General features: G+C 39.0%; 1 protein-coding gene across 6 annotated transcripts in view; it reads left to right on the plus strand.

Annotated features, from left to right (window-relative positions):
• The window catches only part of GREB1L (GREB1 like retinoic acid receptor coactivator), a 246,567-nt gene that overhangs the window by 141,675 nt on the left and 79,842 nt on the right, over positions 1–25,050 (plus strand). For all 6 annotated transcript variants that reach the window (XM_070452719.1, XM_070452722.1, XM_070452723.1 and 3 more), the window contains 3 exons: positions 7,269–7,445; positions 14,534–14,710; positions 16,541–16,663. In XM_070452719.1, coding sequence (XP_070308820.1) covers positions 7,269–7,445; positions 14,534–14,710; positions 16,541–16,663 — 477 coding nt within the window. The remainder of the gene's footprint in view (positions 1–7,268; positions 7,446–14,533; positions 14,711–16,540; positions 16,664–25,050) is intronic.

Raw genomic sequence — 25,050 nt, forward strand, 5'->3', positions numbered from 1 at the left:
CTTGAGGGCAGAGTAACTACAGCAATTATTTGGAATTCTACTGCATGGAAGTTTGTCCCTTTCCCCTCGTTTATTAATTTACACAGTCATTTGTTTATATTCATTCATGAATATTTATTTTATTTGGGGGTTATAATCCAATAATATTTTATTTTCTTGTTTAACTTTTTCCAGTTTTAGCCCTTGGTAGCAATTTCAGTTGGTTCTTGTGCCCCTTTTATATGCTGCCATCATTATGAGTTGTTTTTTTTTTTAACACAAAATAGGAAATTTTCTCTTTTCACTATAACAAGCAGCTGTTTATTTTAAATTTTTATTTATTATTTTAATTTTTGGCCGTGCTGAGTCCTTGTTGCTTCATGTGGACTTTACTGTGGTGAGCAGGACCTAGTCTGTAGTTGTGGTGCATGGGCTTCCCATCGCTGTGACTTCTCTTGTTGTGGATCACGGACTCTAGGGGCCGAGGGTTCAGCAGTTGTGGCTCACAGGCTTACTTCCCCCTTAGCACGTGGGATCTTCCCTGGCCAGGGATCGAACTGGTGTCCCCTGCAACCACTGGACCAACAAGGAAACCCATGGCACTTCTTGGAAAAAAAAAAAATTAAAGAGGAAGAAGTTTGCTTCCTCCTTTTATGAGAAAAATTTTTCTCCTAGAATCCAGTTATTGTTTAATAATTATAACTTTTCACCTCTAGGTGTCCTCATGTCATAAATGGGAAAACCTTCAAAGGCTAAAGTGCTGAAAGCTATTAGTGCTTCTTACTTTGAGTGGACTGTGTAGTTTTCCTTTTACAACAGACATCACATTGAAATCATCTTTCTTCCAGAGCAAATCCTGCTTTCTTCGGATATTTTGCACACAAACTGTGTCTTCTCTACTCTATTCCTGTTTAGCCCCAAACTAAAATTGTACTTTCCCCCCTTAATCTCCCTTTGGCTGCAATGTATTGCTTTGAGAAAGCTCATTAGAAAGGGACACCTTTGTGGCTTGCAGAACTGAATTTTGAGGATTTACCAAGGCTTCCCTGGTAGCTCAGACAGTAAAGAGTCTGCCTGCAATGCGGGAGACCCCTGGATTGATCCCTGAGTGGGGAAGATTCCCTGAAAAGGGGAATGGCTAAGAAGAGCAGAGTGGGCAACAGTCCGTGGTGTCCCAAAGAGTTGGACATGACTGAGCGATTAACACATTCACTTGCAGTAGGTGTGAGATAAGTGGACGCTGACAGAGCCCATGGCTGACAGGGACTGCTCTGACAAGCGCTCCCAGGATTCAGTCTAGAAAGCTAGGTGATGAGACTTAGCAAAGATAGGCAACAGAGAAGCCGTGGGAGAGTGTCCTGTGTCAGACCAGGGGCAGTCTTGTGGTCAGAGTGACCGTTATTCTGTGGTCAGAGTGACGTTAACTCTCTAACCTGGAGCCAAGAGACCAGGGTCCCAACTTTTTGGGTTTCTGGGTATTTGACCTTGGACTGTTTTCTTAACCTTAACGGGTCCCAGTTTCCTCATGTAGAAACTAAAGGGATAGGGATAGATTAGTGTTAACCCAATCTGTGACTCACAAATTTCTCTTATAGTAGTATATAATTTTTGGATCCCTTAGGAATTTAAAAACTAATTCTTTCACTGTATGTACTAATTCTTTATCACATGTGATAAAGAATCAATTTTAAGTAGAAAATACTTATTTTAGATCACTGTACTAATTACTCTTTGATATTATTCATGCATGAGAAAAAATTGTCTACACTTTATCTGTTAGTTGCTGTTTGGGGCTTTCCTGATGGCTTAGCAGGTAAAGAATCTGCCTGCAGTGCACAAAACAGGAGATGTGTGTTTGACCCCTGGGTTGGGACAATCCCCCTGGAGGAGAAAATGGTAACATGCTCCAGTATTCTTGCCTGGAAAATTCTGTGGACAGAGGAACCTGGTGGGCTATAGTCCATGGGTTTATAAATAGTTGGACATGACTGAGCACGTAGCAATTGCTATTTAATTTACTTTGAATTGATTGTGTGAGGAAAAGCATATTTTGTTGACAAATTCAAAAATAAAATGTTAAAGCTTTTTTTGACAGGTGGAGGAGTGGCAGAGGAGGGAAGCCAAGTGTATGTATATGTTTCCCAGCATCAAAAAACCGCAGGATCCACTTTTATTACCCAAATTTTTGAATTTTTACATTTTAGGATTAAAAGTGAAATTCACTCAGTCATGTCCAAGTCTTTGGGACCCCATGGACTGTAGCCTGCCAGGCTCTCTGTCCATTGGATTCTCCAGGCCAGAATACTGGAGTGAGTAGCCATTCCCTTCTCCGGGGGATCTTCCCAACTCAGGGATTGAACCCAGGCCTCCCGCATTGTGGGCAGATTCTTTACCATCTCAGCCACCAGGGAAGCCCAAGAATACTGGAGTGGACTCTCAATCCCTTCTCCAGCGGATCTTCTGACCCAGGAATTGAACCAGGGTCTCCTGCATTGCAGGCGGATTCTTTACCAGTTAAGCTACCAGGATGTACTAATTTATTTTTATAATTTTTGCTCCACGTGATGAAAAAGTTTCAGACTGCTCTTTGCAGAATTTGTCTGCAAATAATATGCTGCTGAAAGAAATAGGCTTTTCTCTCTTACACAAAAGGCCAAATTGGATTGTTGTTGTTGTTTAGTTACCAAGTCTTGTCTGACTCTTTGCAACGCCAGGGACTGTAGCCTGCCAGGTTCCTCTGTCCATGGGATTTCCCAGGCAAGAATCCTGAAGTGGGTTGTCATTTCCTTCTCCAGGGGATCTTCTCGACCAAGGGATTGAACCCTAATCTCCTGTGTTGGCAGAGAGATTCTTTACCACTGAGCCACCAGGGAAGCCCCAAATTGGATTATAATAACTAAAATTTTACCTCAACATTGCTTTTTTTTTTGGTGCCCTAGAAGCATATTGGTGCATTTTATATAATTTTATAATTTGATCAGTGAGGGTGAGGTTGACTCTAACTTTCATATCTAGCAAAGAGCACCTTAGGCATGTTTGTAAAATGACTGTGTCCATCAAACACAATCTATGTTCCCTAAGCTTCCCATTATTAACCACTAGCCTATTATGGGTATAAATTAAGCAACATATCAATGTATGTGACTGATAATAAAAATCAGTCTTAAAATGTGTGATAATCAAAGCCACACATTGATATGGGCTTCAATCAAGTGAGTGCTGAGTTCGCTCAACTTATTTCCACTATCCCTACATGTATAGCATAGAATGTCCTTAGAACATATGCTTTAAAGGTAGAATATTAGAATAATTATTAGTTTTTAGAAATTGGTAATGTTATCTATTTTAGTTTCATGTATAGTTCTCCAGTTGGGGAAGGAAATGGCAACGCACTCCAGTATTCTTGCTTGGAGAATCCCAGGGACAGAGGAACCTGGTGGGCTGCTGTCTATGGGGTCGCACAGAGTCGGACACAAGTGAAGTGACTTAGCAGCAGCAGCATAGTTCTCCAATATCATGGAGAACCTTTATGAATCTCTAGGACTTTGATAACTCCCCTTTGGAAAATCCTGTATCAGATGACCTTGAGATTCCAGATAGCTCTGATGTCCTAAAAGTTTTGTTGTTCAGTCGCTAAGTCATGCCCGACTCTGACTGCAACGCTCCAGGCTTCCCTGTCCTCCACTATCTCCTGGAGTTTGATGCTATCTAATCATCTCATCCTCTGCTACCCCTTTCTCCTTTTGCCTTCAACCTTTCCCAGCATCAGGGTCTTTTCCAGTGAGTTGGCTCCTCGCATCAGGTAGACAAAGTTATTGGAGCTTTAGCTTCAGCATCAGTTCTTCCAAGAAATATTCAAGATTGATTTCCTTTAGGATTGACTGGTTTGATCTCCTTGCTGTCCAAGTGACTCTCAAAAGTCTTCTCTAGCACCAGTTTGAAAGTGTCAATTCTTTGGCACTCAGCCTTCTTTATAGTCTAATTCTCACATCCATACATGACTACTGGAAAACCTTAGCTTTGAGTATATGGACCTTTGTCAGCAAAGTGATGTCTCTGCTTTTTAATAATTTGCAAATTGGTACAGATTTGTACTGACTTCTGTATTCTTTCTAATATGGAGTGACTGAAAGTTCAGAAAGTTTGTAGTACTATTTCTTAGTGACAGAGAAATCTCCTCAAGCAACCTGTTTCCATCAATCAGTAATCGTAAACCTCTCATCACTGAATTATCTACATCCTTTGGGAAGGTGTTTATGTTTTGCCCTTTGAAGAAAGTTGTAATAATGGTGCTACCTACTAGGGATAGATTTGCTGTCTATACACGAATTAATAATTTCTTTGATTTAAAAAATTACTGCTCCTTATAGGACTTTTTTTTGGCTGCACAGCATGTGGGTTCGTAGTTCCCCCACCAGGGACTGAACCAGTGTCTTCAGCAACAGAAACGCAGTGTTCTAACTTAACCTGACCTCCAGGAAGTCTCTTTTTTTAGCCTCCTAGGGTTCGGATTTTAGAATTTGGTAAAGATGTTTGTGTTAACCCCTCACGGTTTTGGCTCTGGAGTAGAACTATTCTTAGTGCTTTTTTCCCCCCAAGTTGACTAATACATTTTATGCCTGTTTTTATGTAGCAATCTTTCCATGTCTCACATCACGGGACATTATGGGACTCATTCCTCCTCCAGGGGATCTTACCAACCCAGGGATCGAACGCACGTCTTCTGTGTCTCCCGCATTGGTAGGCAGGCTCCTTACCACTAGCACCACCTGGGAAGCCCTGATCTCACATAACAAACTTTCCACGTCTCACATCACTGGACATTATGGGACTCATTATGTAAGCTTGGACAAACACTCTCACCTTTCTGAGACTCAATTTCTCCATGTATGAAAGGGATATAGTCATACCTAGCTAGAATTGTTGAGAGGATTAAATAATAAAGTCTCTGCAGTGCTTAACACGCCACCTGGCTTATGTTAAGTGCTCCATAAATTTTAACTGCCTTTCATATCGTATCATCAGCTCCCAACTTTCAAACCTGAGTTTTATCCCTTAATGGAGGTGGAGACAGCAGATTCTTTAAAGGGTTCTATGCATCTATAGGCTCCAAAATATATTTGTAAACTGAATAAATAATATGACCCCATATATAAAAGTGAAAGTGAAGTTGCTCAGTCGTGTCCGACTCTTTGCGACCCCATGGACTGTAGCCCATCAGGCTCCTCCATCCATGGAATTTTCTAGGCAAGAGTACTGGAGTGGGTTGCCATTTCCTTCTTCAGGGGATCTTCCCAACCTAGGGATCGAACCTGGGTCTCCCGCATTGCAGGCATACACTTTACCATCTGAGCCACCTTATTCAAATAAATACAAATGATATTGTGAATAATAAAATAAAAATTCATTCAAATTGTTAAAGAACTCACAATAACATTTGATATTATTTTTCTCATATTGTGAACACTGGAAGTTACATTTGAGTTTTTAGTTTTAAAAGAGGATCTATAAGCTTGAAATGCTTGAACCCCATTGTCTTTATCATTCTAGCCTTTGATTTCCTGACTTTTTTCTAATTTTATCATGTCTGCTTTTGAGGTTTTATGATCCAAACCATACAATAGATTTCCTGTGCACCATAGCTTCATATCATATTTGGTTGTTGTTTTCATTTATTTCTCATATACTCACTGATGGCATTCAATTTTTGTTGGCATTTGGCTAATATCATAATATGCATTGATTCTGGGAGAGCCTAGCATGGTTCTGGCCCACTATATTTTGGGCGATGATGATGGCGCTCTCCCCAGGGTTGTGTGTGAGAATTAGCCATCCATCCTCCATTGTCCAGTTTTCTGACAGGTGCCCAACTATGGCCAGAAAGGTGGGATGTTCCAGGGGCCCAGCTTGGACCAGGTGCCAGCTCCAGCTCAGTCTGGAATACCACAGCTGTCCAGGGGAATCCCATAACCAGAGTGTTGGGAGGATCATTTCCCAGAAGAGGTGGAGATGGGAGCTTTGTAGCAAGGAATAGCTGTCCTCTGTTACATTGTTTTGTAATTGCCAGTTCCTTATACATCCTTGCAGTTGACTACAAGTGAGTTCTTAGAGGATGACACATTCTGTTCAGCTCTATCCCCAGGCCAAGGACAGCACTTGTTGCAAATCATTTTATTTTAGTTTTATTTCTTTATTTTTGTCTGTGCTGGGTCTATGTTGCTGTGTGCAGGCTTTCTCTAGGTGCGGTAAGAGCGGGCTGCTCTTCCCTATATTGGGCAGGCTTCTCATCATAGTAGTGTCTCTCTTTGTGGAGAACAGACTCTAGTTGCATGCGCTTCAGTAGTTGTAGCTCATGGGCTCAGTAGTTGTGGCACACAGGCCTAGTTGCTCTGTGGCATGTGGAATCTTCCCAGACCAGGGATTGTAACCACGTCCCCTGCATTGGCAGGCAGATTCCTAACCACTGGACCACCAGGGAAATCCACAGATCATTTTTAATAAATGATGAACTAATGAATTAAGGTAATCATTTATGGTTACAAAGTTGTTATGTAAGGTTTTGCCATTTCTTATGATGTCTCATCTAGTGAAAATAATCTAAACAGTTCTGAGTTCTGGTTCTAACCCATTCATTTATGATTCACTAAACCCTGAGCTTCAGTCTCTTCCTCTGTGAAACAGAAAACATCTGTGTTCTATGATCAATCTGATTTAGAGAAGTGAATTTGCATTGAAACTAAGAATACTGTATTATGTGCACATAAAATTATGTATGTTTGTCAGTTTCCTGTGTATTTATCATTTCCTGTGGATCAGAAAATATGAAGTCATCAGTGTTTGCTAAAACAGTTGGAAATGTCTCCTTTTAGTACCTTTCTGGGCTTCCCGAATGGCTCAGTGGGTAAAGAATCTGCCTGCAATGCCAGAGACACGGGTTCGATCCCTGGATCGGGAAGATCCCCTGGAGCAGGGAATGGCAACCCACTCCAGTAATCTTTCCTGGGAAATCCCATGGACAGAGGAACCCGGCGGGCTGCAGACCATGGGGTTGAAAAGATTTGGACACGGAAGCAACTGAGCATGAGCATCTTTTTAGCTCTGCTCAGAGGAGCACATGTGGTAGATGTGTGTTAGAGAGGTAGTCTATGAACTTTAAATTTAGTCCTTAGTAGTGATTCCCACAGGCAAATCTAGTCTCCAGATGGGTGATGCGGAGTTATAACCTCTCTAAACATTCCACTGTGTCCTTTTTCTTCTTCTTCTTTTTTTTTTTTTTTACTGGTTTCTAGGTTTTTGTCAAGCAGGAAAGGATTTGCGTTTGGTATCTCTGTGTATGGAACAGATTGACATCCCAGCAGGATTCCTCCTGGTGGGGGCCAAGTCTCCCAACCTTCCTGAACACATCCTAGTGTGCGCTGTAGACAAGCGATTCCTACCAGATGATCATGGGAAAAATGCACTTTTAGGTGAGTATTTCATACCTGCAAAGTTCCTTCTGAGATAAAGGAATTAAAATATGAGTTTATTTTATCACAGAGTTTTTAAAAATCACAGAATTAGCTGGGGGTTATATAGTTTAGTTTAAGTAAGAAACATTTTTTCATTAGTTGTTGTTCAGTCGCTCAGTCGTGTCCAACTCTGCAGCCTCATGGCCTCAAGCATGCTAAGCTTCCCTGTCCTTCACCACCTCCTGGAGTTTGCTCAAACTCTTGTCCATTGAGTTAGTGATGCCATCCAACCATCTCATTCTCTGTCATCCAAACATCTCATCCTCTTCTCCTCCTGCCTTCAATCTTTCCCAGCATCAGGGTCTTTTCTAATGAGTTGGCTCTTCGCATCAGATGGCCAAAGTATTGGAGCTTCAGCTTGAGCATCAGTCCTTCCAATGAATATTCAGGGTTGATTTCCATTCAGATTGACTGGTTGGATCTGCTTGCAGTCCAAGGGACTCTCAAGAGTCTTCTCCAGCACCACAGTTCAAAAGCATCAATTCTTCAGTGATCAGCCCTCTTTATGGTCCAACTTTCACATCTGTACATGACTACTGGAAAAACCACAGCTTTGACTGTGTGGACCTTTGTAGGCAAAGTAACATCTCTGCATTTTAATAGGCTATCATCTAGTAACTTCTCACAAGTTAGCTTTCACTTTTTTACTAACTCTCAAAATATTCATCTTAATGAAGAGATTTTTAAAACCAGGCATTAAATAATGCCATGCAATTTATCAAAAATAATTATTTTGTGAAATAAAATAGGATTCACTCTCTATAGAGTCATTGGCCTGGACCTGATATAAAATCAACTCTCAATTATTCAACTGTGGATTATCCATTTTGTAAGTTATTGATAGCTATTCTATACCATCCATTATTTCTAATTATACTTTATTGATGTGGTTCTCATTTTATATTTAGCATTAGTTCAATCAAGATATATAGCAATATATCTATGATGTAAAATGTGTAACTTTTATCAGAATTTTTTTACTTTCTAGTGTTACTTTAAATCTGGCCCATTTTTCACAACATAGCTTCCCTACATCATGGAAAATGGCAAAAGAGTGGATTTACTTTTTAATTATTATTTTTAAAGTTGAATTATAGTTCATTTTCAATATTATATTAGTTTTAAATGAATGGCATGAATTATCATTGATTCAAGTGATTCAGTATTTTTACAGACTGTACTCCATTGAAAATTATTACAGGATAATGGGTATAATTCCTTGTGCTGAAATATATATCCATGTTGGTTACCTAGTTTATATTAGCAGTTTGTATCTGTTAATCCCTTACACCTATCGTGCCCCCTCCTTCCCTTTACCCACTGATAAGCACTAGGTTTCTATACCTGTGAGTCTGTTTGTTTTGCTGTATCATTCATTTGTATTATTTTTGGATTCATAGTAAGTGATATCATACAGTTTTTTTCTTTCTATCTGACCCATTTCACTAAGCATAATACCCTCTGAGGTCATCGATGTTGTTACAGATGGCAGAATTTCATTCTTTTTATGACTGAGTAATCTTCCATTGTGTGTGCATGTGTCTGTGTGTATACATGTGTGTATGTATATCTATATATTAAGGCCACTACACATGAACCTTCAAGTTGCAGACTTTCAAAGACGTGAATGTATATCTGCGCGTCCAGTCATGTAAGGTGTGAGTGAATTGCCGCTTGCCCTCCGTCTCCTATTGCTGACAGTCCTCCAGCTCCACCATCTCCCACCTCTTCTCCCTCCTCTAGTCAGTAACTCTTCTTGCCTGTTCACTGGATGCCAGGCCCTGTATGCCAGCAATACATACAGTATTATACATAATACAGTGCAATAGTACAGTATCAATACAGTACTATTGTACTTTTAAAAGATATTGTACTATAGGATTAAAAATGTTTTCTTTATTTTTTCTGTTTGTCTTTCATGTATTATTTGTGTGAAAAGTATTATAAACCTATTATGGTATAGTACCATATAGCCAACTGTGTTAGTTGGGTACCTAGGCTAACCCTGTTGGGCTTATGAATAAGTTGGACTTATGAACACACTCTTGGAATGGAACTCTTTTGTATATTATATATATATCACATATATATTTATATCCACAGGATATATATATATGATGTATTATATATACATATATATACATACCACATATTCTTTATCCATTTGTCTGTTGATGGACACTTATGTTGCTTCCATATCTCAACTGTTGTAAACAACATTGCTATGAACTTGAGGTGCATGTATCTTTTCAGTTTAGTGTTTTCATTTTCTTTGGCTTTATACCCAGCACTGGAGTTACTGGATTATATAGCAGTTCTAGTTTTAGTTTTTTAAGGAACCCCTATTATTCTTGTCCATAATGACTGCTCCAATTTACATTTCCATCAAAAGAGTACAAAGGTTTGCTTCTCTTCACATGCTTTCCAGCATTGGTTATTTGTAGACTTTCTGATGATAGCCATTCTAACAAGTGTGAAATGATATCATTGTTGTCTTGACTTGCATTTCTCTAATAATCATCAGTGTTGAGCATCTCTTCATGTGCCTATTAGCCATCTGTATGTCTGTATGCAAAAATGTCTATTTGGGTTTTCTGCCCACTTTTTGATTGAGTGGTTTGTTTTTCGATACTGAGTTGTATGAGCTGTTTGTGTGTTTTGTCATACTAACCCATTTGTGGTGATATCATTTGCAAATATTTTCTCCCATTCCATAGGTTGTCTTTTCATTTTGTGTATGGTTTCCTTTGCTGTGTGAAGTCTAGAAGTACATAGGTCAGTATCTTGAGTCAGAAAGTGATCCTGCACATGCTTTGTAAAGTTTCCTTAAACTACAGTTCAAAGCCCACTCTTAATTCATAGAAAAAGAAGTGATAATTTTCATTTTCATGGGCTTTAATTGTTTAAAATATCCATTTTCTTCTTTTAGTGATATTGAGCAGATTTAATATAGACACCTAATGGTAAAGTTTGTACACTGGACTAAATTAGCAAAGAAGATCCAGGTATTCTTTGGTTCATTCATTCATTCAACGGTATTTGTTCCAAAAAATCACATTAGGCTATGATATGTGGGCACAAGAATGATAAGACACAGTCTTTTCCATCACAGAGCTAAGAACCTAGTTGGTTCTGGAAGAACACCTTTTTGTTGTTGGAAACCTTTTCAGCACTTTAAAAGCATCAAAGTTTTATCAAGTGGAACAGTGCATATGTGGTTCTGACTACAAACATAGAAAAATCTCTTATAATGCCATTTTGCTTAATGCCTTTTCTTCATGACTAGAGGAATCCTCTCAGAATGTCATGGAAAGGACACAGAAAAGACCATCAGAATAATAGATTTTATAACCCTTTGTAATCAGGAATATGAAACCAAAGGCTTTGGAATTAAAACTGGATTTAAATCCCAGATTTGCTACTCAGCACTTTAAGAACTTGAGCAAGCTACTTATATTCTTGAAGTCTCAGATTCCTCATTTGTTGGCATATAAAGAAACCAGTAATGCCTACCTTGCAGGGTTATAATGATCAAAGGGGTGATGTTTATAAGGTACCCAACAGCACAGTGCCTGGCACATACTTGCTCTTTAAATGGTAATTATTCTGCCATTCTCTCATATTTATTAAATACCCTTATAGACATGGGACTTTGTTTAAAAATTTTTTATTAACCACTACTCCAAGTAAAAGTGTAGTGCCACAAAATGGTAAAAGTTTTCTCTTAGACCCAATGAGATTTTTATATGTTCATTACTCTATTGTGGAAAAGTTAATATTCATCTAACATTTCTTACTTAAGGTGAATGATTTTAGTAGCATTAAAATATAGTGGGGGGAATTCCCTGGCAGTCCAGTCGTTAGGGCTCTACATGCTCACTGCTGAGGGCCCAGGTTCAATCCCTGGTCAGGGAATTAGTACCCACAAGCCATGTGGCACAGCCAAAAAAATATTATAAAAATAAATAAAATTTTTAAAAGACTTAGTGGGAAATTTTTTTAAAACTTAAAATATTCTAGAGTCTTTGTGGACTCCAGTAGCAATTTGTCTAAATTTTTATATAGATTATGCAGATTCCAAAGACTATGGGGGAATTGATTTTAAAATAAATTGATCCACTTGGCAGTGCATATGCCCCACATCTCCCATGCAATTGAAAGATCTGATTGCTAGAAAAACTAGAAAGGTAATTTATGTGTAAGAGATATTATTTTTTTGTGATAGTGACAGCATGAACTTTGATTCTCTCTTGAATCAAGTTAATACAGAAACCATACAGAGTTTTAAAAATGGACTGTAGCAGTCTTACTCTTTTATATTGCTAATTCTCATCATTAGTATGAAGTTTCTCTTCTTTGAAGATTATCCAGATCCATTGCTTTTCTTCCTCCTTACTCTCTTTTGCTTTTCACCTCAGGAAACAGGTAGAAGAAAAGAAGTAAACTCTAGCCCCAATAATTTTTAAATTCTAAATCTCACATTAGTCTTTTATGAACCACTTGGCTTGGACCTTTGAGATAAGCCTCATATTTGACACTGTTTTTATTTCAGCTGAAGATTCTTATATTTATTGTGTTTTAAGTTTGTTGCGTCTGCTCATAGGTCAGTCAATTTTCCATCAAGGCATAATGATCATATCAGAAAGTAAGGTCCATGGAGGCCGTGGTTTGGTCTTCCTTGTTCAGTGCTGAAAACCTGTACCCAAAATAGTGCCAGCACACAGTAGAGTACAGATATTTGTTGGAAGGATGGATGGCCAGGTAGATAGATGCATGGATTAGTGGATGGATGCATGGATACGTGGATGAATGAATGGTTAGATGGATGGTTGACTTTAGGAATTTGGTGAATGCGGCAATCATTGACATCTTTATTTTTTTGGTCAACAGCTCCAAGGTATTAGACAAATAGCTAAGTGATCTCTAATGCAATCCATCTCTGAATATGTTTTAAATAATTTGTGAAATTGTATTAATATTTTTATTTCTATAAGTGGTGATAATTAATTATATAGAATTACTAATTTCATGTAACTGATCAGAAGTTGTGATTGTCTTTTATTCACCACTGGTTTTCCAGTGTTTAGCACAATGCCTGGCATATAGGTAGGTGCTCAAATAATTGTTGAATAAATAATAATAAGTTGGACTGCCCATTTCTAAATGTTCTGAATTGATTGTCAGCATTCTGAGATTGGGACATAATAAAATAGTCTGTCTTGAATTCTGTGGTCCTTCTCTTCTCTTCTTATATACCTTTGTTAATTATAAAACAGGTTCATTTGGGGATTTAAAGAGTGTATTATTCCATCAGTTAATTTATTTTCAGTTATTTATTTATATAGAGAAACATTTTGTTTACCCAGTTTGGAAAGCCCTTGTTTGACAATATGACCAAACCTATGTGATGTGCTCACAACTCACAAGCAGAAGAATTCACTCTGTAACTGTCCACTTTTCTTCTGTGTAGTGAGGGAGGTTGAAACATTGATTTCCAATCAAGCAAAGCATGGTTTCTCATCCTCCCAGCCTTCTCCATTTCTTCTTTCCATGTCCTCTGTTCCAGGAATAACACTGAAAGTCTTATTCTGTTTGATTAACCTGAGTGAGAATTGTTTGGATGTTAAGTCTAAAGGGATAATGAGCTAGTTTGAATAAAGAAAGGTTGAATAGAGAGGAAATGTGAATCTCCGAAACCTTGTGCCAAAAAGTACAACTGGATCTCATAGAAACTAGGACATAAACGATGCCCTGAGTTTATACATCTCTGTTCATGCTCTCCTATTTGGAGATCAGCTTCCTCTTCACGATTCCAGTTTGCTCTCTCCCACACCCTAGCTGGCATAGCCCTGACTTGGGTTCAGATTTTACAAAACTTTATATATCCAGGGTCCGGTATCATCTGACTAATTCTTTTTGTATTTATTTCAAAGCTCTAGGAGAGAGACTGACTGGCCAAGATGTAGTCAGATAATGGTCCACAGTCTAATCGGCTGTGGCCGTGGAGTCAAGTCCACATGGTGGGTAGGATGGAGAGCCAGGGCCAGTAGGTTAAGAAGGAAATATGGGGCTTCCCTGGTGGCTCAGTGGTAAAGAATCCACCTGCTAATGCAGAAGACATGGCTTCCATCCCTGAGCTGGAAGATCCCACATGCTGGGGAGCGACTAAGCCTGTGCTCTAGAGCCCAGGACCCGCGACTCCTGAAGCCTGTGCGCCCAGAGCCCGTGCTCCACAACAAGAGAGACCACTGCAATGAGGAGCGTGCACATCACAACTAGAGAGTAGCCCCCTGCTCGCCACAACTGACCCAGCAAAGACCCAGCGCAGCCAAAAACAAATAAAATTTTTAAAAAAGAAGGGAATTTGTAAGGAGGAAATAATAGGTATTTCTAGGTCCAATATTCTTCATATTTTTGTGTCAGCTAAATAAATTCTATCATATGATATTATCCGTTTTATTCCCTTAATCATTATCCCTTTAGAGCATTTTAAAATTATTTCATCTTTCACTGTTCAGTCAGTTCAGTCACTTAGTCGTGTCTGACTCTTTGCGACCCCATGAACCGCAGCACACCATGCCTCCCTGTCCATCACCAACTCCCGGAGTCCACCCAGACCCACGTCCATTGAGTTGGTGATGCCACCCAACCATCTCATCCTCTGTCATCCCCTTTCCCTCCTGCCCTCAATCTTTCCCAGCATCAGGGTCTTTTCCAGTGAGTCAGCTTTTCACATCAGGTGGCCAAAGTATTGGAGTTTCAGCTTCAACATCAGTCCTACCAATGAACATTCAGGACTGATCTTCTTTAGGATGGACTGGTTGGATCTTGCAGTCCAAGGGACTCTCAAGAGTCTTCTCCAACTCCTCAGGAGTCTTTCACTGTTATAATTGCTAAATTTTTTGCACCTATTTTTTTTCCTTTGAATTATTTCCTTGAAATTAGGATGTTAACAGGCCAAAGAGTATTTCTGTCCTTTTGGTATATAAAATTTAAATATTATAACCACATGCAAAGCCACCAGTGACTGTTTTTCTTCATTTCAGGGTTTTCTGGAAACTGTATCGGCTGTGGAGAAAGAGGATTTCGGTATTTCACGGAATTTTCCAACCACATAAACTTGAAGCTCACCACCCAGCCAAAGAAGCAGAAGCACTTAAAATACTACCTAGTCAGAAGCTCCCAGGGTGTACTGTCGAAGGGGCCTCTTATCTGCTGGAAAGGTAGCATCCGTTTCTGGGGGTGGGAATGGGATGTGAGTGTTAGGACATTGACAAGTGACCTGTGACCCATATAGGGTTCAGAATCCAGGTGTGGAAGATAAATACCCCAAGTTCAGAAGACTATGCCAAAATATAAAGCCCCTGGCAGGTTGTTTGACTTGCTTCATTTTTGGTTTTTTTTTTTTTTTTTTTTGCCCGCTTCACGTAGCCTGTGAGATCTTAGTTCCCTAAGATGTTTGCAACCCGACTCTTTGCAGCACGGCAGACTTTCCTGTCCTCCACTATCTCCCAGAGTTTGCTCAAATTCATGTCTATTGAGTCGGTGATGCTATATAACCATCTCATCTTCTGGCACCCCCTTTTCCTTTTGCCTTCGATCTTTCCCAGCATCGGGGTTTTTTCCAGTGAGTCAACTCTTTGCATCAGGTGGCCAAAGTATTGGAGCTTCAGCTTCAGCATCAGTCCTTGCAATGAATATTCAGAGCTGATTTCTTTTAGAATTGATGAGCTTGATCTCCTTACTGTCCAAGGGACTCTCAAGAGTCTTCTCCAGCACCACAGTTCAACAGCATCAATTCTTTGGCGCTCAGCTTTCTTTATAGTCCAACTCTCGCATCCATACATGACTACTGGAAAAACCATAACTTTGACCATACGGACCTTTGTTGGGAAAGTGATGACACTTTGTGTTGACACCGAGTGATGACTGTTTTAGGGTTGCATAAAGTATCTTTAAGTTCTTATTTAGTGTTCAGTGACAATTCATCTTTCTAGTAAGGAACGTTTTTGAAATAGTTTGTGACACAATGATCCTGGGTGACTTCTGGAATCTCACATTTATAGCCATTGCTATTTTGGAATTGTATTTATGTATATAATGTCAAATACATATTTGCATACAGTATACCTAACATGGAGATATCCTTTTTGGCCAAAATATAGTAGCTCTTGGAGGAAGGTCATAGCGTGGAAGATTGAAGAAAACTGCATCTACCTTTTGCATGTCTCCAATAAACTTGGAAGCTCTCTAAAGGACTCACTATAATTAACTTTGTCATTTACAACTATTTATATTTCTTTTTCACCTGCTATCTTTAAATACTAATACGGTACAGCATATAGTATAAATTGGTTGGAAGTTACAGCCACACAGGTTGTCACAATATTTGCTATCTACCTGAATCAGTTACAAAGTATTATTAAAATACTACACCAAAGCCCAATTAATATTGGCTCATTTAAAATGAAGCTTAGTTGCATGATCAGTAATTACTTTGACTAATATCTGCCAATTTCTTTTAATAAGAACTGAGAATAGTAAGAATTTGAGAATTTCTGATTTTTCTCCTCTGCTTATAAATTTTTCTTTGCTTCTGTTTCTGAACATAAATTAAGGTTGAAGGGAGCCTACCAAATCTAGGTTACTATTCTGCACTGAAATCAGTCCTGGACAGGAGATTAACTGGTGCTTGAAAGCTTACTGAGTTTTTATAAATTATTGCTATTTTAACCTCAGTCTTACCCATAAAACTAGCACGACTATATTGGTTATGAGTAATTTTTCTCCTGGGAACTAGTCTGTGCATAACAAAAGTCAAACTGTTCTAAGGAACAAAATCATCTTTTTGTTTTCCAAACGTGGCCCTAGGAAGACAAATTATGTTCACCAGCTTGGACGTTCTGTTGGAGTCAGGATTGGGGAAGAGGGGTCTCTTAAAGAAAGTGGCTTCCCCTTGAGGAGTAGGAGTTTATTTTAGAGATTTTGTGGATTGTGGCTCCATCACTTGTTTTAACAGAACATTGTTCTCTATGATTCTTACTCCTTTCTAGAATGTAGAAGCCGACAATCCTCTACCACTTGCCACTCCATTAAACCAAACTCTTCAGTGTCATCAACTGTGACCCCAGAAAACGGCACAACAAATGGATACAAATCAGGATTCATTCAGACAGGTACAGGTTATTTTCTTTTGCAATTTCAAGCAGCAGATGTATATTTATTGAGGCATTTTAAACTTACTTTTGGCTGATTTGAACAGAGATTTTTTTTTTTAAATAGAGGTATTACTTGAGTTATTATTAGAACTCAGCATTGAGATGGGTCAGTCTGTGGGTGACCAGGACCCCACATCTCAAACAGCACTGCCAGTGCCAGGCAAGGCATGGAGACAGGAACTGACAGTTGGTAGAGAATTTAGCTCAAGCTTAGGACCTGTGTCTAGGGGAGTCTGACAGGAGGCAGTGAGTAGAAATACAGCCACGAGAGAAGTTTGCGTCATAGCTATAAGGTGGCATTTATTGAGGACATTCTCATGAAGACTGGGGTGCTAGGGTAGGGTTCTAACTAGGCTTGCTCAACATTATATTGAGTATTACAAACCAACCTGGATACAAACTAAAATCCCAAAGCAGGACTGAAGATCACAATGGAAGAATCTAGGATCTAGTTTCAGGTAGTGCAAGATTGCAACTTGGTTACAAATAACCAGATAAAATCTTAGTACCTGAAGCCATGTTACATTATCAGAGCAGGGTCAACAGAATGGCTGATCTGATAATTGATCAGATAAGCCACTAGTCTAAAACTTCTGAGAATTCCTCTAGTGTGGAGGCCTGCACTCAGGTCAGGATAAAACTCCAGGGGGACTTAATGTTTCTAGGTGGCCGAAGGGCTGGAGGGCTGTAACTGAAGAGATCTCTGCAGATAGTATTTGAGAAAATTTTTCAGAACCAGCCTAGGTTGTATCTTAGGCAAGAAAAAAAGTATTTCAAAAGTATGAGTGAATTTTTTTTTTCAGTTCACTTGTATTTTGGAAAGTGTTATTTTACCCACAGACCTCATAGCATATGTGTTCTGCCAGGGTTCACTCAACCACAATAACTTGGAAAAAAGGGTGTCTTCACTGCGCTACTTGGCATTTCTTTTTCAAATGTATGTGAAATTTTGATGAGCTGGTAAACGGTTTCCACTTATTTTCAAGATGGAAGTGATTATTAGGATATATTAGTAACAACTGCAATGAAAATGAAGATGACTTTATTTGGGGACATTTCTTGCTATGTGTCTGGACTCAGCAAAAATCATTTCATCCTGGATTTTAAGTTTAGCCTTTAAACTGTCCAGGAGATTTGTATAAAGGCTATCATTTAAGAGAGAAGAGAATATTTTAAATTCTCATTTAGAATAAATGAGAGAACATCATGTCACTAGGTATTCAAATAAGAAAAAAGTTGGCATTTGGCTCTTGGCACTAAAATATTAGCTTTCATTACAATGATGTCTCCTCCTACAATTTTAGTAATTTGATTCTGCAGTATATTTTCTGCAATTAGAACTTGGGTCTAATGAAATGCAATTTTAAAACTACAGCATTAGTGGTGAATACTTACTTCATTCCAACAGAAACTTACCGTGTGTTTATTATATTCCCAGACCCTTGTCAGATGCTATAAGGCAGGGTTCCAGTACTTGATTGTTGACTCCCAATGATTTAAAAATCACTCAAAAAAAAAAAATCACTCAAATAAGGGATAAAAGCAATAAAATATGTTACCTTTCATAAGGGAGAGGTGAATATATATAAATAACTAGTCATACCTGAAAATAATGAAGATACTGAAATGTTAATAATAAATAGTGAAATGTTAATTAGCATTTTAATTATGCAGAAATGTATTTTGAAAATGAAAATTGCTCCAAATAGAGGAATTCAAGATTCAGGCTTTATTTAGCAAAGTCTCCTTCCGTTGTCACAGCTGACTTACAGTGAACACAAGTGACCAAGTGCTCTGTCAGTATTCTTGTGTATCCCTGTTGAGGGGAGAATGGTAATCTGACCATGAAATTAGCTATTAATTTTAGGTGCAATCCAGAGAATTTAATAGAAAATGGTGCCTTTAAGAGTAAAACTTTGTGTCTAAAATTTTCTTCTTGACAAATAATATTTATGGAATCTTCAACAATAATTTTTTTGATGTATTTTGAAAGTAATAGACTGTAAGAATTTTATACCAGACTATATTATCATTTCAAACATTAAGAGTATGCAGCATCTCCTTAGCTGATAGAGATTTACCTTCCTATAGGAGATTGCCTTCTTAATCTGCAATCAATGACTGCCTGTAATCAGCATTTCTTAGCCTGAAATGTAAGCACACAGTTTAGCAAAGTATTTGCTAAAGCACACAAATAAGGAAAGTATTTGAAGATGGGATTAATTTACTATTTACACAGCTTTGTCTTTCATTCCAGCTGCCAAGCCCTGGACATTCTGTTCTGGCTGACTTGCTGCTTTATCTTTTGCGTATTTTCTTTCAACATATTTGTGTCATTGATAATTCAAATTTTAGCCAACAATCCTGGTAAAATATTTTATGGTTTTGACTGAAGGTGGCTACAGAATTACTACCTATATTGTACACACTTATTGCACATACACACACACACACATATGTGTTTTGTGTTTAATAAGGACAGGAATTCAAGAATAAGATCCTGGAAGCTATGTGGTGCAGCCAGAAATAAAGAGGGGGGAGAAAAGAATAGATGAAAAAAAATCTTTGCCTAACACAAAATTTTCCATATTTTTTTTTCCTAAAAGTTTTATTGTTTTATCTCTTGCATTAGTCATTTTGAGTTAATTTTTCTGTGTCATGTGAGTTGAACATCTAAGTTCACCTGTTCACACGTGGATATCCAATTGCTCCAGCATCACCAGTTAAACAGATTGTCTTTTTGTCAGTGAATTTCACTTATCAACAATCAGTTGATTATAAATAAAAGGATTTATTTCTTGGCAAATTGATAAAATGGACCTCCTCAAAATTCAAAGCCTTTACACTTCAAAAGACAATATTAAGGAAATGAAAAGACAAGTGATAGACTAGAAAAAGATACTTGCAAAACACATATTTAATAAAGGATTTGTATCCAGAATTTATGAAGAACTCTTACAACTCAGTAACAAGATGACAATCCAATCAAAACATGGGGAAAAGATTTGGAACAGACATTTCTTCAGAGAACATAAACATGACAATCCAGTCAAAACATGGGGAAAAGATTCAGAACAGACATTTCTTCAGAGAACATAAGCAAATAGCTAATAATCACATGAAAAGATGCTCAATATCATTAGTCATTAGGGAAATACAAATCAAAACTGTAATGAGATATTCATATTAATATTACCCCCATCTACCCAGGAGAAATAAAGACGTGTTCTTGCAAAAACTTGCACACAAATGTTCATATAGCAACGTTATTCATCCAGTCGAAAACTGGAAACAACTTAAATGTCAATCAGCTCATGAATGAGTAGACAAAATTGTGTATCCATAAAATAAAATATCATTCAGCAATAATAAAGAGCAAGCTACTGATACCTGCTATCATATATCATGAATGAACTTCAAAAACACTGTGCTAAGTGAAAGGAACTAGTCAAAAGAGACCATTTATTATATGGTTTCATTTATATGAAATGTTCAGAAGAGGCAAATTACTGGAGATAGGAAATAAATTAGTGGTTGCCTGGGGCAAGAAGGGAATGAAAATTAACTGAAAGTGGGCATGAGGTTTCCTGTGGGGGATGGAAATGTTCTAAAACTGGTTTATGTTGATGGTGGCACCACTTGGTCAAGTTACTAGAAATCACTGAACTGTCCACTTGAATTGAGTAAACTTTATGATAGTTAAAATATACCTCAGAAAGCTGGGGAAGGGAGATTAAAAAACTGCTCTAAGACAAAGGTAAAGTCATTTGGAGTGGCAACATTTCTCCCTCGGTTGAATCCAGTCTAATTTACTGAGTGTCTTATACAGAATGAGCACTGTTTCTGACCAAACAGTAAGCTGCACAGGGCTTGGAGTCCGAGTCCTGGTGTTCAAATACTGTCCCTGATGTTTATTGGCTGAGGGTTGGGAGATGCCACTCAGTTGTTGTGTCTGGATTTTCTCGTTTGTAAAACTAAAAATAATACCTATTTTGCAACTGAGGATTAACTCAGCCTTGCTATTATACTTCTACTTGTATGTCAAAACCACAATAACCACGATGGTGTGATCACTCACCTAGAGCCAGACATCCTGGAATGTGAAGTCAAGTGGGCCTTAGGAAGCATCACTATGAACAAAGCTAGTGGAAGTGATGGAATTGCAGTTGAGCTATTTCAAATTCTAAAAGATGATCCTGTGGCAGTGCTGTACTCAATATGCCAGCAAATTTGGAAAACTCAGCAGTGGCCACAGAACTGGAAAAGGACGGTTTTCATTCCAATTCCAAAGAAAGGCAATGCCAAAGAATGTTCAAACTACTGCACAATTGCACTCATCTCACATGCTAGCAAAGTATTGCCCAAATTCTCCAAGCCAGGCTTCCACAGTACGTGGACCATGAAATTCCAGATGTTCAAGCTGGATTTAGAAAAGGCAGAGGAACCAGAGATCAAATTGCCAACATCTGCTGGATCCTTGAAAAAGCAAGAGAATTCCAGAAAAACATCTTCTTTTGCTTTATTGACTACGCCAAAGACTTTGTGTGGATCACAACAAACTGTGGATAATTCTTCAAGAGATGGGAATACCAAACCATCTGACCTGCCTCCTGAGAAATCTATATACAGGTGAAGAAGCAACAGTTAGAACTGGACATGAAACTATAGACTGGTTCCAAATCAGGAAAGGAGTATGTCAAGGCTGTATATTGTCACCCTGCTTATTTAACTTATATGCAGAGTACATCACATGAAATGCTGGGCTGGATGAAGCACAAGTTGGAATCAAGATTTCTGGGAGAAATATTAATAACCTCAGATAGGCAGATGACACCACCCTTGTGGCAGAAAGTGAAGAACTGAAGAGCCTCTTGATGAAAGTGAAAGAGGAGAGTGAAAAAGTTGGCTTAAAGCTCAACATTCAGAAAACTAAGATCATGGCATCCAGTCCTATCACTTCATGGCAAATAGATGGGGAAATAATGGAAACAATGAGAGACTTTATTTTGGGGGGCTCTCAAATCACTGTAGATGGTGACTGCAGCCATGAAGTTAAAAGACGCTTGTTCCTTGAAAGAAAAGCTATGAGCAACCTAGACAGCATATTAAAAAGCAGAGACATTACTTTACCAACAAAGGTCTGTCTAGTCAAAGCAATGGTTTTTCTAGCAGTCATGTATGGATGTGAGAGTTGGACTATAAAGAAAGCTGAGTGCCAAAGAATTGATGCTTTTGAACTGTGATGTTGGAGAAGACTCTCAAGAGTACCTTGGACTGCAAGGAGTTCCAACCAGTCCATCCTACAGGAAATCAGTCCTGAATATTCACTGGAAGAACTGATGCTGAAGCTGAAACTCCAATATTTTGGCCACTTGTTGCGAAGAACCGATTCATTGGAAAAGACCCTGATACTGGGAAAGACTGAAAGCGGGAGGAGAAGGGGATGACAGAGGATGAGATGGTTGGATGGCATCACTGGTGTGATGGACATGAGTTTGAGTAGGCTCTGGGAGTTGGTGATGGACAGGGAAGCCTGGTGTGCTGCAGTCCATGGGGTCGCAGAGTCGGACACTACTGAGCAACTGAACTGAACTGAACTGTGTGCCATTCTCCCAACTGTGATTTATTAACCATCTATATTCTTTTAAAAGTGATTTTTATTTATTTATTTTTGGCTTACGCTGAGTCTTCATTACTGTAAGAGGGCTTTCTTTAGTTGTGGTGCGTGGGCTTCTCATTGTGATGGCTTCTCTTGTTGCGGAGCACGGGCCCTAGGCCTGTGGGTTTAGTCGTTCTGTGGCATGTGGAGTCTTCCTGGACCAGAGATAGAACCCATGTCCTCTGCATTGGAAGGTGGATCTTTACCCCTGGACCACCAGAGAAGTCCTTGTCTATATTTTTTTATATGCTGGAAACTGTAGGCTCATTTATTTATCCCTCTACACCCTAGTACCTGGCAAATGCCTAGAAATAAATATTTTTTAATTCCATTTTTATTTAAATTTTAAATTAGCATTTGTGTGATTGTTAATTTGCTCATGTTTACTCTTTTTCCAACTGAAGATGGTATGCTCATCTACCATTAGAAGGAAAAATTAGCTTGTAAGGTGGGATAGAGATGGGCCACCTAAGCTCTGCCGCTGGGACTAATAGTGTCATTTTTAAGAAAATGCTATTAGGCAGGACCTGATATGACTCTGTGACTGTCTTAGGCCCTGGATACGTTTGCCCAAAGTATTTAAAGTTCTGTTTTATGGCTGTGTTGGTATTAACATAAAGATGAATATGCATGCCTTCCATGTGTGTGTCAAGTCACTTCGGTTATATCCGACTCTTTGCGACCCTGTGGACTCTAGCCTGCCAGGCTCCTCTGTCCATGGAATTCTTCAGGCAGGAATTCTGGAGTGGGTTGCCATGTTGTCCTCCAAGGGAATCTTCCCGAGCGAGGGATTGAATTGCATCTCTTATGTCTACTGCATTGGCAGGTGGGTTCTTTACCACTAGCGCCACCTGGGAAGCCCCAAAGATGAATATATTAACATTAAATGTTAAGACACTTTCTTTGACCAAAAGTTCATCTTTTTCTTCTAATTTTAAAAGAAATTAAAACATTTTCATGAACGCCTGAAAGTGTTAATGTACCTGAGGCACTGTGCCTTCTCTGCCTAGTGGAGAAGTTAGCCCTGTTATTGGAGATGGATGTACAGTCCATGAAATGGAGTTTTCCTCTAGATGAGCAACTGATGGCTCAACATAATGTAAACCCCTTACTGTCTTATGTTTGTGTATTAAACTGATAAGGACAGATACTACACTTAATTTTAGCCAAAAAACTGAAAAGTGATTATGTTTCTGTATTAAAGAAGGCAGAACAATAACAAATGCAAGGACTGGCCCTATCACATATCAGCCTCATGAAGCTTTCCTAATAAAGACAGCATGGAGTTGGTGCAGGGATAGACAGAGAGCAGCAAACAAATTAGAAAGTCCCCAAACAAACAAACAGAAAAGCCTCCAAACAGATTCCTAGGACGTGTGAGTGTTTCCTACTTAACAGAGTGACTTGCAGATCAGCAGAACCTTTCCCTTCAACAAATGATGCTCAGAAGTTGGATATCCCATGTGGAAAAAAAAATGAAACTGGACCCCTATTGTCCTCTATCCACAAAAATCAGTTCCGGGTCACTGAAGAATCTAAATGCAACAGGCAGAACCGTCAAGCTTTAAGGAGATATTGTAGGTATCTTAAATGTAGAGACCAAAAGTGCTCTATCATTTAAGTGTACCTTTCCTCTTCCGATTTGTGCATTAGCCACTAAACTTCCTTAAGATCAGACTAAGCAAAGTTCCTCTAGCAGGTTTTTCTAAGCTTGGTTCCTCATGAATATTCAAACTATCCCTTTACCAAAACACAGTGTCCTTTTTCCACCTGTGGTGGCACCCTTGGGCTGGCGGATCTGCCCACTCCCAACGAGATCCCAGGAACACGTAGGCGTTTCTTTTACACTCTAGATTCCTTGGGCAGGGACAGTATCTTTGCCTTCTTCCCCTAGTCTATCCCCAGAGCCTGGCATCATGTCTGGCCTGCTGAAGTGGCTCACTAAATATCCAAAGAGGGAATGCTTCTCAATAAACATCCAAAGAGTGAATGGGAGGGAGAGGGAAGAAACTCAACAATCAAACTCCTCTGAGACAGGGCCATAGTGCTTTTGAGACTCCTGCTCACAAAAGAGAAAAGGCAACTCTTTAGCAAGTATAAGGAGGAGCGGTGCAGTCTGTAGAAATAAAGAAACTGCGAGTCATGACAATGAAAAGTCATTCATCAGTTATATCAGCCACAGGATCCCATCTTAAGTGATAATGTACAGCGCTGGCAAGCATATAATAAGACTGACAGTCTCCGGCAGGCTGATGGAGGTACACAGAGATATGACTTCTTTTTTCATGCATGATTTTTTTGGGGGCTGTGCTCCATCTTCGTTGCTGAGAGGGCTTTTCTCTGGTTTCGGAGAGTGGGGATGACTGTCGCGCTTCTCTTGTTTCATGGCACGGGCTCTGGGGCTCACCGGCTTTCAGCAGTTGCAGCTCCCAGGCTCTAGAGCACAGGCTCAATAGTTGTGTCGCATGGGCTTAGCTCTGAGGCAAATGGGGTCTTCCCGACCCAGGGATCAAACCCGTGTCTCCTCCATTGGCGGGCGGATTCTTTACTACTGAGCCACCAGGGAAGCCTCAATGTGACCTTTTAAGAAAGCAGTTTGGCAAATATAACAAGACCATTAAAAATATTTATATCTTCTACTTTAGTAATCTCACTGCAGAGGCCTTAGCCAAGAAAATAACCTAAA

The sequence above is a fragment of the Odocoileus virginianus genome, chromosome 22, assembly GCF_023699985.2.
Source record: "Odocoileus virginianus isolate 20LAN1187 ecotype Illinois chromosome 22, Ovbor_1.2, whole genome shotgun sequence".
Classification (NCBI taxonomy): Eukaryota; Metazoa; Chordata; class Mammalia; order Artiodactyla; family Cervidae; genus Odocoileus; species Odocoileus virginianus.